This window comes from Martes martes (assembly GCF_963455335.1).
Source record: "Martes martes genome assembly, chromosome: 7".
NCBI lineage: Eukaryota > Metazoa > Chordata > Mammalia > Carnivora > Mustelidae > Martes > Martes martes.
Window position 1 is genome coordinate 1233709 of NC_137894.1, and position 12486 is coordinate 1246194.

At 58.0% G+C, this 12486-nt stretch overlaps 1 protein-coding gene and 1 long non-coding RNA gene across 4 annotated transcripts in view; one reads left to right on the forward strand and one right to left on the reverse strand.

Annotated features, from left to right (window-relative positions):
• LOC308345606 (5-formyltetrahydrofolate cyclo-ligase-like) overlaps positions 1-2184 on the reverse strand; it is a 37873-nt gene extending 35689 nt beyond the window's left edge. Inside the window, exon 1 of one of the 2 annotated variants that reach the window (XM_080807953.1) lies at positions 1949-2184. In XM_080807953.1, the coding sequence (XP_080664079.1) occupies positions 1949-2068 (120 nt within the window). In that variant the 5' untranslated portion in view covers positions 2069-2184. Of the gene's footprint in view, positions 1-1543; positions 1775-1948 lie in introns of those variants that run through there. The other variant, XM_080807954.1, reaches the window with a different exon arrangement.
• A 356-nt stretch (positions 2185-2540) lies between these two features.
• Positions 2541-12486, forward strand: part of LOC308345608 — a 31901-nt gene continuing 21955 nt past the window's right edge. For both annotated transcript variants that reach the window (XR_013967085.1, XR_013967086.1), the window contains exon 1: positions 2541-6950. This is a non-coding gene — a long non-coding RNA (uncharacterized lncRNA). The remainder of the gene's footprint in view (positions 6951-12486) is intronic.

A 12486-nucleotide genomic window follows, 5' to 3' on the forward strand; every position in this document is an offset into this window, starting at 1 on the left:
GACCCGCCGGTCGGTCATGAGATCAGCAGCGGGTTACAGGCAGCTTTTTAAGGAAAACGGAACACGAGGAAGTTCACTGTATAAAGTACGAATTGTGAAGCGCGGGGCCGTGAAGCATTTCTGCGGGGCACCGCGTACCGAGCACGGAGGGCCCCGGGTCCGCTTTTCAACCTTTCTCTCCTCTGAAGCCAGGTGCGACCCGTCACCCTGTCGCGTCCCCGGTTCTGCGTCGGCACAGCGGCTACTCCCCGCGGAGCCCGTCAACTCTCCGCCGTGCGGACGGACGGACAACTCGCGCTCGTCCCCACGCCTTTCCCGAGTCCGCTCCGGGCCTCGGGCGCGTCCTGCCCGGCGACGCCAACCCCCTCGCAAGCACGGAGGACCGGACCGGACCAGACCGGACCGGACCGCCCCAGACCGCCCCGCCCCGCCCCAGACCGCCCCGCCCCGGACCGCCCCGCCCCAGACCGCCCCACCCCGCCCCGGACCACCCCACCCCCGCCCGGACCGCCCCGCCCCGCACCACCCCGCCCCAGACCGCCCCGCCCCGGACCGCCCACCCCGCCCCGGACCGCCCCACCCCGCCCCGGACCGCCCCGCCCCGCCCCGGACCACCCCGTCCCAGACCGCCCCGCCCCGCCCCGCACCACCCCGCCCCAGACCGCCCCGCCCCGGACCGCCCACCCCGCCCCGGACCGCCCCACCCCGCCCCGGACCGCCCCGCCCCGCCCCGGACCACCCCACCCCCGCCCGGACCGCCCCGCCCCGCACCACCCCGCCCCAGACCGCCCCGCCCCGGACCGCCCACCCCGCCCCGGACCGCCCCACCCCGCCCCGGACCGCCCCGCCCCGGACCACCCCGTCCCAGACCGCCCCGCCCCGCCCCGGACCACCCCACCCCCGCCCGGACCGCCCCGCCCCGCACCACCCCGCCCCAGACCGCCCCGCCCCGGACCGCCCACCCCGCCCCGGACCGCCCCGCCCCGCCCCGGACCACCCCGTCCCAGACCGCCCCGCCCCGCCCCGGACCACCCCACCCCCGCCCGGACCGCCCCGCCCCGCACCACCCCGCCCCAGACCGCCCCGCCCCGGACCGCCCACCCCGCCCCGGACCGCCCCACCCCGCCCCGGACCGCCCCGCCCCGCCCCGGACCACCCCGTCCCAGACCGCCCCGCCCCGCCCCGGACCGCCCCGCCCCGGACCACCCCGCCCCGGACCGCCCCACCCCGCCCCGGACCGCCCCGCCCCGCCCCGGACCGCCCCGCCCCGCCCCGGACCACCCCGCCCCGGACCGCCCCGCCCCGCCCCGGACCGCCCCGCCCCGCCCCGCCCCCCGCGGGCTCCCCTCCCGGCGGCGCGCGAGCGCACAGGAGCACGCGCGCGCACGGCACTCCCCCCCCCCCGGCGCGGCCGCGCGCTTCTCCGCTCGCGTCCCCGAGGCGACTGGACTCTGCGCCGCGCGTCCGCGCCGCCGGGCACTGGGCGGGGGGGGCCTCTCGGGGCTCAGGGCCCGCTCGGCTTCCTGCCCCCACCCGCTCTCACCTCGGCCGGCTGTCCTCCGCCTCCACGCTCCTCAGCCCTCCTCAGCCCTCCTCAGCCCGGGACCCCCTCGCCGCCCGCTCCCCCGGCGGAAGGACGTGCGCGCCCCCGAACCGCCCGCGGAGAAACGTGCGCGCGCCCGGAGGGCTCCTCCCGGCGCCTGCGGAGGGACGTGCGCGCGCCCGGAGGGCTCCTCCCGGCGCCTGCGGAGGGACGTGCGCGCCCCCGGAGGGCTCCTCCCGGCGCCTGCGGAGGGACGTGCGCGCCCCCGGAGGGCTCCTCCCGGCGCCTGCGGAGGGACGTGCGCGCGCCGGCCAGCTGCGCCTGCGCAAGCCGCCGACCCAGAGCCGCCAGGCCGCCGGGCGAGCGTGGCGGTCCGCTGCGGTGGCCGCCCTCGCGGTCTCGTACCTCCTGGGCCAGGAGGCGGGACTGGCGCAGCCGCTCCTCGGCGCTCATCGCCCGCAGACGCCGCTTCAGCTCGGCCCGCAGGCTCCGCTTGGCGCTGCTCACGGACGCCGCCGCCGCCATCTCCCGGGCGCCCCGTGTTCGTCCCGCTTCCGGGTCGCGGGCGCCCGCCCCCAGCACGCCTCCCGCGGGGACTCCGCGCGGCCGGGGCAGGGTCTGAGGTCGGCCGGGTCCGGGGGAGGGTCCGGGGGAGGGTCCGGGCTCGCGGGAGGGGGAGGGTCCGGGCCCAGTGAGGCCCCGGGGAGGGTCCGAGGTGGGCGGGGGACCCCAGGGGGCGGGTCCGGGCTCGGGGCGGCCCCGGGGGAGGGTCCGAGGTGGGCGGGGGACCCCGGGAGAGGGTTAGGCCTCAGGGCCGCCCCGGGGAGGGTCTGGGCTCCGTGCGTCCCCAGGAAAGAGGGAGGGTCGGTGGAGGGGGGCTGTGTCCTGCGGGGCAGAGAACGAGTGACCGCCTGGGCCCAGCTTCCCGGCCCGCTGTGGCCCGGCCTGGGTTCGGGGAGGGGGCGCGGCGGCCCCCGGTTGCTGTGAGTGAGCCTTGCGGCGCGAGGGACCGGGTGGGCCTGACCAGTGCGCAGGGACCGGCGAAGGGAAGTACACGGGGTGCCCAGACCTGCTGGTTAAAGGGAACGTGATTGTGGTTGGGGTTTGTTTTTTTGGCAAAAACACTTCCTCTCTTTTCCTTTCCCAGTGGGTGGGAGGGAGCCGGTTTGTAACTGAGCGACCCGACTGACCATTGAAGCGGCGGGTGCCTTTGGTGCTCACCTCTGGAGAATTCAGGACTCCGAGCGGTGCACGACAGGGTCCAGGTCCGGCGTGTGCTCACAGTTCGGTGCCTGGCCCTGGGGCCTCCGGAACAAACAGGGAGCAGGCGGAGACCCCGAGTTTCCTGCGTCTGCAGGTATTTACCTGGACTGGGAGGAAAGAAGGCTGTAATCCAAGGGGCTCCGTTGGGGAAAGGCTCTTACGCTCTAGACTGACCCCTCGAGCGTTGACACCAGTGATCCGATGAAAACGTGAGAGGGTTCGTCATTTAGTAGATAAGGAGACTGAACTGTACAATAACTAGAAGTTGAGAAAATTTAGTGAGTTTTATGTTAGTTTTACTGTTTACTGAAGTTCCTGTGGGAAAACAAGCATTCAAGCACAGCCAGCAAAACAGAAAATCAAAGGCCATCCCGGGAGCCGGCCCTTCCAGACCTTGAAACATACCGTAAAACCTCCGTAACTGCAACAGTTCCGGATTGCCACCCAGTAGAACAATGCAATAGGGCAGAAGCTCAGAAATAGACCTGAAACCCTATGGCAATGTGGTATATGACAAAGATGGCATCTCAGATCACGGGGCCAGCACCGTCTGTGTAATAAATGTCCTTGGAGAGCTGGACAGCCATTTCTCAAAAGGTAAAATTATGTCTCTATCTCCCACCATATATAAGAAAAAACTCCAAACGGATGAAGGATGTAGTGTACAACCTAAGACTGTAGCAGGAGGGAGGGCGGTTGCCCCGTAATGGCAGTGTGGGAAAGGCGGTAAGAGAGAGGACTGGTAAGTTCGACTGCATGTGAGTGTCTTGTAACTTTGCATGGCACATACACAAAAGACCACTGACAAACGAGACGAGATACGCGCAGCATAAACCACAGACAAAGGGTTAATTTCTTTTCATAAAGAACTCTTTAAACGTTGGGTTCCAGGGCAGCTAGGCCAGAAAAATAAAAACAGGCAACCAGCCGGAAAGAAAGAAAGAAAACTCTGCAGATGGCATGACCACGTGTACAGGGAATCCTGAGGAATCCATCAGAAAGCTGGGAGGGCTAGTACACTGGGGCTCAGCAAGGTCGCAGGATAGGAGACCAGCCTCCCAGCCTGGCGCTGTTCGCACGGGATGCGTTGCTGGTTCTTCTGCTCCTGCAGCCGCTCCTGGCCTTTGGATTCAAAGTAGGACCACGGCTCTGGAGATTTTGCTGACCTCCATCATCACACGCGCCCGTCCTTTATAAGTGTGGAACCAGCTCTACTGGTACCTTCAAGTTACACACACAGCTGACCCTCAGACAACATGGGGATTCGGAGCACTGACCCCTGCACAGTCACCTCTCCAAAAACTTAACTACTAATACCCCATCAGTGATGGAAGAGTTGCAGACCACGTGCAGAGTTGATGAACACCTAGTTCGTGTATGTGTTGCAGACTATGCTTACGATACAGTGAGCTAGGGAAGGGACTGTTGTAAGTCATGAGAGAAAATACTTTCATAGTACTGGACCGTATCAAAGAAAAATATTATGTGTAAGTGAGCCCACGCAGTTCCTGCCTTTGTTGGTTATTGATCAACTATATACTTATGTATAAAACAGGAGATAATGTAAGTAGGAGATTTATATATATATATATATATCTCATAATATATGTTATTAAATGCCTATAATAATAGGTGTGTATGACAATATGTAACATAAGACTATATTATGATCTCCAGTTGATTCCCTTTCTCTAGAGAAGCCCAATGCAGATTTTTGTAATAATCCAGAGGGTCTCAAATTTGAAAAACAATTCCATTTGCAATAGCATTAAAAAAAAATACTTAGAAATAAGTTTAACAAGTGTTAGGGTTCTGGAAACTACATGGCATTGTTGAAAGAAAGGAGACCTGTATGAATGGAAGGACATTCCATATTCATGGACTGGAAGACTTAATAGTAAGATAGCACTGCTCCCTAAATTGATCTGTATTGTCAACGCAATACCTATCAAATTTGGCTTTTTTGCAAAAATCGACAAACTTACCGTAAAATTCTCGTGGTAAAACAAGAAACCCGGAATAACCAAAACAGTCTTAAGAGAACAAAGTTGGAAAACTCACAGTACTGAACTCGAGAAGTTAATACAAAGCTACAGTCATCAAGGCAGTGTGGTCCTGGTATAAGGAGGAGAAGGGTAGGTAAATGGCATAAAATCGAGAGCCCAGAAATAAACATTCACATTCACGGTCACTTGATTTTCCTGAGAAAGAGAGCCAAGATGATTCTATTGGGAAAAAATGGTTTTCTCCAACAAACAGTGATGGGATGTGGAAAACAAGGAAGTGGGGTCCTTCCCTAACACAGTGTTCGCAATTTAACTCAAAGTAGATCAAAGGCCTAAAGGTAAGTGCTGAAACAAAACTCTTAGAAGAAAACGTAGGCGTAAATGTTTATCACCTTGGATTAGGTAATGGTTCCTTAGTTACAGCACCAGACACAAGCAACAAAAGAAAAATAAATGGGACTTCATCAAAATTAAGCATGTTATGGGGCGCCTGGGTGGCTCAGTGGGTTAAAGCCTCTGCCTTCGGCTCAGGTCATGATCTCAGGGTCCTGGGATTGAGCCCCGCATCAGGCTCTCTGCTCAGCATGGAGCCTACTTCCCCCCTCTCTCTGCCTGCCTCTCTGCTTGTGATCTCAGTCTGTCAAATAAATAATTAAAATCTTTAAAAAAAAAATTTAAGCATGTTAGTACGTTAAAGGACACCATCGCGTATACAAGGGAATTAAATCTGGACTTTGTACAGAACTCTTACAACTCAGCAGTAAAAGAAGATAATCTAAACAGGCCAAAGACTTCAGTATAGAGAAGTCTCCGCCTAAGATACACGGATGGCTACAAAGCACAGAGAAAGATAGAAGCGTCATTAGTCCTTAGAGAACTGCAAACCCAAACCACAAAGGGACACTGCGCATGCGCATGCACGCACGCACACACATACGCACACACTCGGCTATAATCAGAAACACAGAGTGTCGACGAGGGTGTAAAGACGCGAGCCCTCCTGCTCCTGGGAACCTGGGACGCTACAGCGGGGATGGGCCCAGTGACAGAGGCCACATACTATATGGTCCCGTTTGTATGAAATACCCAGGACAGGGAAATCTACAGAGACGGCAAGTAAGAGAGTGGTCGCCCGGGGCTGAGGCGGGGAATATGGGGCTTCTGTTTGGGGTGATGAGAATGTTCTAAAGTTACACGGAGAGGCTAGTTGCGAAGCACTGTGCATAAACTAAAAACTGCTGAATTGTGCATTTTAAAGGGGTGAATTTAATGTCCATTACATCGCCATGAAATAAAGAACAGCAGAAAAGAAAATCTACACATATCTGCTCATTTCTGAAAGAAAAAAATGCAGTAAACATAAACCAGAAACAAACGTTGGGCTCCCATAGGGCATGGGTGAGGGTTAGGGTGGGGCCGTGATAAGGGAGTAGCCGAGTGACGGGGACAATGACATTGCTTTGATGACACAGGTCTGGGTATCTCTGATCCTCAGAACCATGCCAACGTCTGCATGCACACGTGGGCACGTCCGCACAGCCAGGAACAGGGCAAGCGGGACGGAACGGACGTGCACTGTGATGGCTGACATACTGCAAAGGGAGGAGGAAAGAACCGACTTAAGTAACTTCCGGAAGCAGCATTCTGACGGTCCCCTGTAAGAGTGGGGGCCGAGGCCGCTGTATCCGGACAGTGCACTCCAGTTTCATTTCTCATCGGGTTATAAATCAGTAATTGTGAAACTACTTTATCTGTGTTCCAGGACTGAGCAAATAAGGAAATACGTCGTAGATAATGAGAGTGCCAGTGTCTCCCCGTCAGGAAAAACAAGTACAAATAAGGAAGGAGTAAAGGTTGGAATGAGCCCTGTTATGTTGCCTTGGAATGGGACGTGTTGGCATAAATTTGTGATTTTCAATAGATACACAAACGGACGGAGAAATAGAGATATACATTTGATGCACGGACTTACGTTTCCTCATTCTGTCCGTGAGAGCACGCAGAAGCAGTGACCCTCCAGAGCCATGAAATCCAGCGTCCGGATCTTGGTTTCCGAGTGTCGTTCTCCAGCAAGGAATAGGGCTTCCAGCATTGAGGCGGGAGCAAAATGGGCCTGGAACAGCTCATGGCGCCACAAGGTAAGGAAGTGATCCCAGCAGAAGGGAGCAGGGGCCCAAACTGGAGTTCCCAGCAGCCTAAGCTGGGACAATCTGAGCATCGAAGTAATAATTTTACTCTGTAACCCATGAAATAAAATAAATATCCATGGTCCATGGTGATCGATAAACGGATAATGATAAATAAATAAAATAACAAGTAGACATAGCTCCTTGTCCTATAATTCTAGTTAATAAATGTCGAAGGAATGGTGGAAATCGAGAATCACATTAGGCAAAATTCGCACTTACCATCAATCCGTGCAGGCGAGAACCGTTGATAGGGCCTAAAATCCGCGGGCAAAAGAATAAGAAACCAAAAGATCATTTTTGTGGTCTCCCCATAAGATACTTCATAGATGTTAACGTGTGATAAGACACATGGGCCCCCTAACACGGCCCACTGAGAAGGACACACATTCGTTTCTGTGGTCCTCCTTCCTGCCGGGAAAATCAGGAAAACCTCAGTTATGAAAGAACATCAAACCCAAACTGAGAGACAGTCTCTAAGCACCTGACCAGCACTCTAGGAGTCTCAAGGTCACGAAAGACCAAGAAGCGGAGGGGCCGGAGATGAAGGAGACGGGACAGCCAAGGGCATGGAACCGTCCTTGGGCTTCTGGGCCGGAGACAGGGCGTTGGCGGGAAACCGGTGGGATTCGGGTAAGGTCTGCATGTGGTTCGTACAGTACGTGATGCTGTGGTATCGACATTAGTTTCTTTGGAAAGAAAGCCGTACCGTGATCACGAGGGATGCTGTTGGAAGTTGGATGAAGGCTGTACAGGAAGTCTGTTTTTGCAAATTTTTCTGTAAGATTAAAATTAGTTCAAAAAACCTGCTAAGTAAGTAAACTTGGCGGAAGCATGGGATGGGAGAGATGACCCTGTGAAAAAACTAGAAGTGTTCCTTGACCCAAGTGTATGTCAACACACGTTTCCTAACCACCTGTTACAGCAGCTCCTAACTCCTCTCCCAGAGATCAAAGTCTCGTAGAGCCCGGTCGCCGCACTTCCCTTCTTAGGAAGAAAACACCCTTGTCCTATCACTGTGTCTAGACCCTTCCTCTGGTGAAAGCCTGTCATCATCGCACCCTGCTCCCCTCAGTGACCCATGCGGTCCTGTCGCCGTCTGCTCCTGGCGTGGTGCGCTGTCCTGCCCGAGACCCCCAGGCATGGCTGACTACAGAGCTGTCCCAGTGCGCTGAGGGAGAACGTTTATTCACCAGGAGTCCTCCTAGGAAAGCTCCATGTGTATGACCTTTCTTTCTTTCTTTTTTTTAAGATTTATTTATTTATTTATTTGACAGAGAGATCACAAGTAGGCAGAGAGGCAGGCAGAGGTAGGGGGTGGGGGGGGGGGAGCAGGCTCCCTGATGAGCAGAGAACCCGACGCAGGGGCTCGATCCCAGGACCCTGGGATCATGACCTGAGCCGAAGGCAGAGGCTTTAACCCACTGAGCCACCCAGGCGCCCCTATGACCTTTCTTTAAGAAGAAATACTTTGATAAGGCACTTGGGTCATGGACCGAAAGCCACAACCACAGAAAGATAGTCCCTAACCTGTGGTGTGTAAGATGGGCAGAGGCGCATCCGCTGGTTCCCAGAGGGAAGGGGGGAGTCAAACAGAGCCTGTGGTGGAGATAACGCAGTGGGTTCCCGTGCACTGGAGGGAAGAGAAAGGGAGGGAGGTCCCTGGAAGCAACCACCAGGGAGAGGAGCTCCGGAAACTGTCCAGGAGGGACTTCCTCGCTTGTGCCCTCCCGGGTGGTTGACGTGAGACCTCCCACCGACTCCCTGGCAGCATCGCCCATGGTCCTTGCAGCAGGGCTGCGTGAGGAGACTGTCGGGGTGCGCGGCGGCCTGCCCGGTCCGGGGCAGAGGAGAGCGGCCGTCGGAGCGAGAGGAGCACGTCGGCGACGGCCGGCAGGTCCAGAGGCTGCTCTGCGTCCTCCTGCGTGGAGTCCTGGACCTAGAAACTGTGACATCGGTGTTCCTGTGATGTTTTCACGGAACAGGAAATGGGTTTGGACGTGCCACGTGGCTCGCCCAGGCTTACTGCACGGGGGGCACTATGTGAAAGAAATCGGGGCCTCCAAACCCATGCTAACCCGCCTCCTCTGTGTCCCAGCCGTGTCCCAGCCGCCAGGGGACTGTCAGCCTGGGACCGTGGGTAGCAGTGGCTTGTATCCTCGGTGCTCAGCCCTGGCCCTGGTGTGGTGCTGGGTGGGTGCTGGGTGGATGCTGGGTTAGAGCAGACTCAGTGGGGAGCACCGGCTGAGTCTGGGAAAACCTCAAGCTGTGCCGGAAGTCGGGGTCCGGAGGGAAGAGCCCGCGCGCCGCACCGGTCAGACCACGGCTGGAGTGCTGAGCGACTGGACACACTAGGGAATATTCAGAAAAGGGTGGCCCCCTCCGCTCTACGTGGCGGGTGGCCGTTCCAGAACTCTAACAAGAAAACATAACGCCACAAGGAAACCCGCCGATTCACGTCCGTGACACCGAGCTGGTTGCCCACGTTCCATGTGACAGGTTGTGTGGAAACTTGCAAGTAGGTGAGGACGGGCAGGTGCGAAGAAGGAGGAGCGGAAATGAATAGTTTCCACCGTCAGGAAGGAAACACACACTGAATTCACTTACACACTGGCCTCATTCTTACGTGTATAGACCCAAGACTTAACTTCCATCGGCACACCAAAACGCCGTGCGTCTACCCATGCCTGCTACTTGGAGCACGGTCCGTGAGCCGGCAACATCGGCACCACCGGGAACCTCGTCTGGCACGCGGGGTCTTGGGCCTGAATCTGTATTTTAATCTTAACAGATCCCCAAGTGATTTGTACTCATATTAAAGTTCAGGACACACTGCCACAGCCTGGTGTCTAAACCAAGCGGCAGTTTGCAGGAAGAACTAGAACGACCGCGCAGACTGTTAGTACAGTCAGCCTGCACGCATCATTCCCTCCGTCTAGACAGCTCGGGGGTCTGATGACCGCAGCTCCTCCCCCACGGCCAGCTCTGCCCCCCCGCACAAGGAAGTGGCCTCCCCGCTGAGGTCCTGAGGTTGAGTAAGCACTAACCCCACGGCGGGGGGGTGAGAGAGTTTTCTAAGAAGGAACAATTACGTGCAAAGGCTCTAGAGGAAACAACCATGGGGTGTGCCAGAGGACCCGAGAGATGGCTGGAGAGCCTCATGGGCAGAGAGAGACAGGAGATAAGGCCAAAGTGCCGGGTCCGGAGGACAGGGGTGGTTTTCATCAGTCTCTTTGCGTTTTGGTTTTTTTTAAGATTTTATTTATTTATTTGACAGAGAGATCACAAGTAGGCAGAGAGGCAGGCGGGGGGGGGGGGAGGGGGGAGGCAGGCTCCCCGCTAAGCAGGGAGCCTGATGCGGGGCTCGATCCCAGGACCGTGAGATCATGACCTGAGCTGAAGGCAGAGGCTTAACCCACTGAGCCCCCCAGGCACCCCTTCTCCATGACTCCAATGCCGGTGGAACGCGTCTACCATGCTCTGGAGGTTCTCCTGGGCGTCCGTGGCTACTCCGGATGGCTCTGTGTGCTGTGTAGACACTGTAACAAGAGAAAAGCCTCGTCTCCTTCAGTCATGCGTTGCCTGTCTTGGGGGAAGAGAGCCTTCCTGGTTTGGTCCCAGTCTTTGAGAACCGGTAACAGTGGGGCAGGCATGCCTCTTGCTCAAGGACTGTGCTTCTGGAAGCACGAGCACCGTCGCACACACCTGCAGCAGTGGGGGCCGCTGCTTAGATCTCTGAATCCCCAGAGAGCTGTGGGTGTGGGGATGGGGCTTCACGATCGCGTCACCGCCATCCGTGTCCCCCCGACTCTGTCATCCCCGGCAGAAGTCGGGAGACGGGGAGGAACACGGCGCGCCTGGCACGGCGTGGAGGAGCTCAGGTTCGCAGGGGAACTGGGCCGGGAAAAACCTTGTAAGAACAACAGAACAAGAATCCCGTGCGAATGTGCGACGTCTGGCTGTTCCGTGGAGTGAGGTGAAAAGCCCCGGACGGTTGTGGGGGGGGTGGGGGTACCACACAGTGTCTTACATTTGTTTCTTTTTCCTTTCGTCGCAGTCTGGCTGACGCACGGTGTCGTGTCAGTCTCGGGGGCACAGTGTAGTGACTCACCTTCTCTCTGAGTTGCCCTGCGCTCCTCGTGGGTGTGGCTCCCATCTGTCCCCTCACTGTCACACTGTCACGATGCCACGGACTATATTCCCTCCGCTGCTCTTCTCATCCCCGAGACGTCCTCATGCACGTTTTCTCACCTGTTAAAGGCTCCCGCTCGCAGCTTGTCGGGCGCACACTGTGAGGGGCAGAAGCGAAGCCAGCGAGGGGCTTCCTGCAAAGCCCAGGCAGGAGATGGTCGGCGGTGCGGCCAGGGTGGCGGTGCTGAGGGTGGTGACTGCTGACCCCTGGGCGGCTCGTGATGACGGAACCAGATGCACCTCCCGCTGGGTTGCATTTGGGGTGTGAGAGGGCAGGGGTCGAGGAGTCTGAAGGATTTGCCTGAGCGGATGGAGAGGGCGAAGGATGCGGCGTGCCGGGCTCAGGGAGCGGGACGGGCGTTGGGATTTCCCATGACGGGGTCCGACAGGCTTGTTGAATATCCCAAGTAGGAAGATGTCAGATCAGCACTTGAACATCTGAGTCTGGAGCTCAGGGGCGAGGTCCGGGCTGCAGGCATGAACTGGGGGGCCCCGTAAGGCCAGCTCACTGAACGATCCCGGAAGACCGAGGGTAGGTGTGGGGAGCAGGGAAGCCGAGGACTGGCCGGGGACGTCTCAGTATTGGGGGGTGGGCAGTTGGCTCAGGGAGATAACAAAAATCCGTCGAAGGAGATGGGAGGAGCGGCCAGTGAGACGGGAGGACCGAGAGACCTGTGTCCCCAACGTCCCTAACAATGTAGAGACATCCGCTGTGTCGGTGTCATCCTGCCGGGGAGTCTGAGGACAAGGAGGCCATCCCTGACCTTGCTTGTGGGAGTGAGAGTCTGACGGATACTAGCGTCCCAGAGACAGTGAGAGGAGAGTTTGGAGAGCAAGTGTGGACTCTCTTTTGAGGAATGTTTCTCTGAATGAGAGCAGAAAAACAGGGTAGTCCCTGAGAGCTTGTGTGTTGGGTTTTACATGAGGGAGGCTGAAGGGATGTTTCTGCAGAGGCGGGGTGGGGGCTGATCCACACGTGTAGGGCTCGGCCCCCAGCACGTGGGCCCCTTCCACAGTCACAAGAGGATGGGAGAAAAGTGTCCTGAGACAGGTGCAGAGTAGGTGGCTGGGGGGAGGGGCACGCACGAGCCCCGGGGGAGGCTAGCAAAGTCCATGGGACTGAGATCGTGTCAGAGCACTTGTGTTGCACACACACACTTCCTGCGTGTGCGTCCTTCGGTTGCCCAAACAGCAGAGTCGTCAGCCTCGAGCTGTAGAACAGCTTCTAGAATACACTGGCCACAGGGTTCTCTTGGGGGCCGGGTAGGTTTGCTCCGTTAATGCGGGAAATCACCGC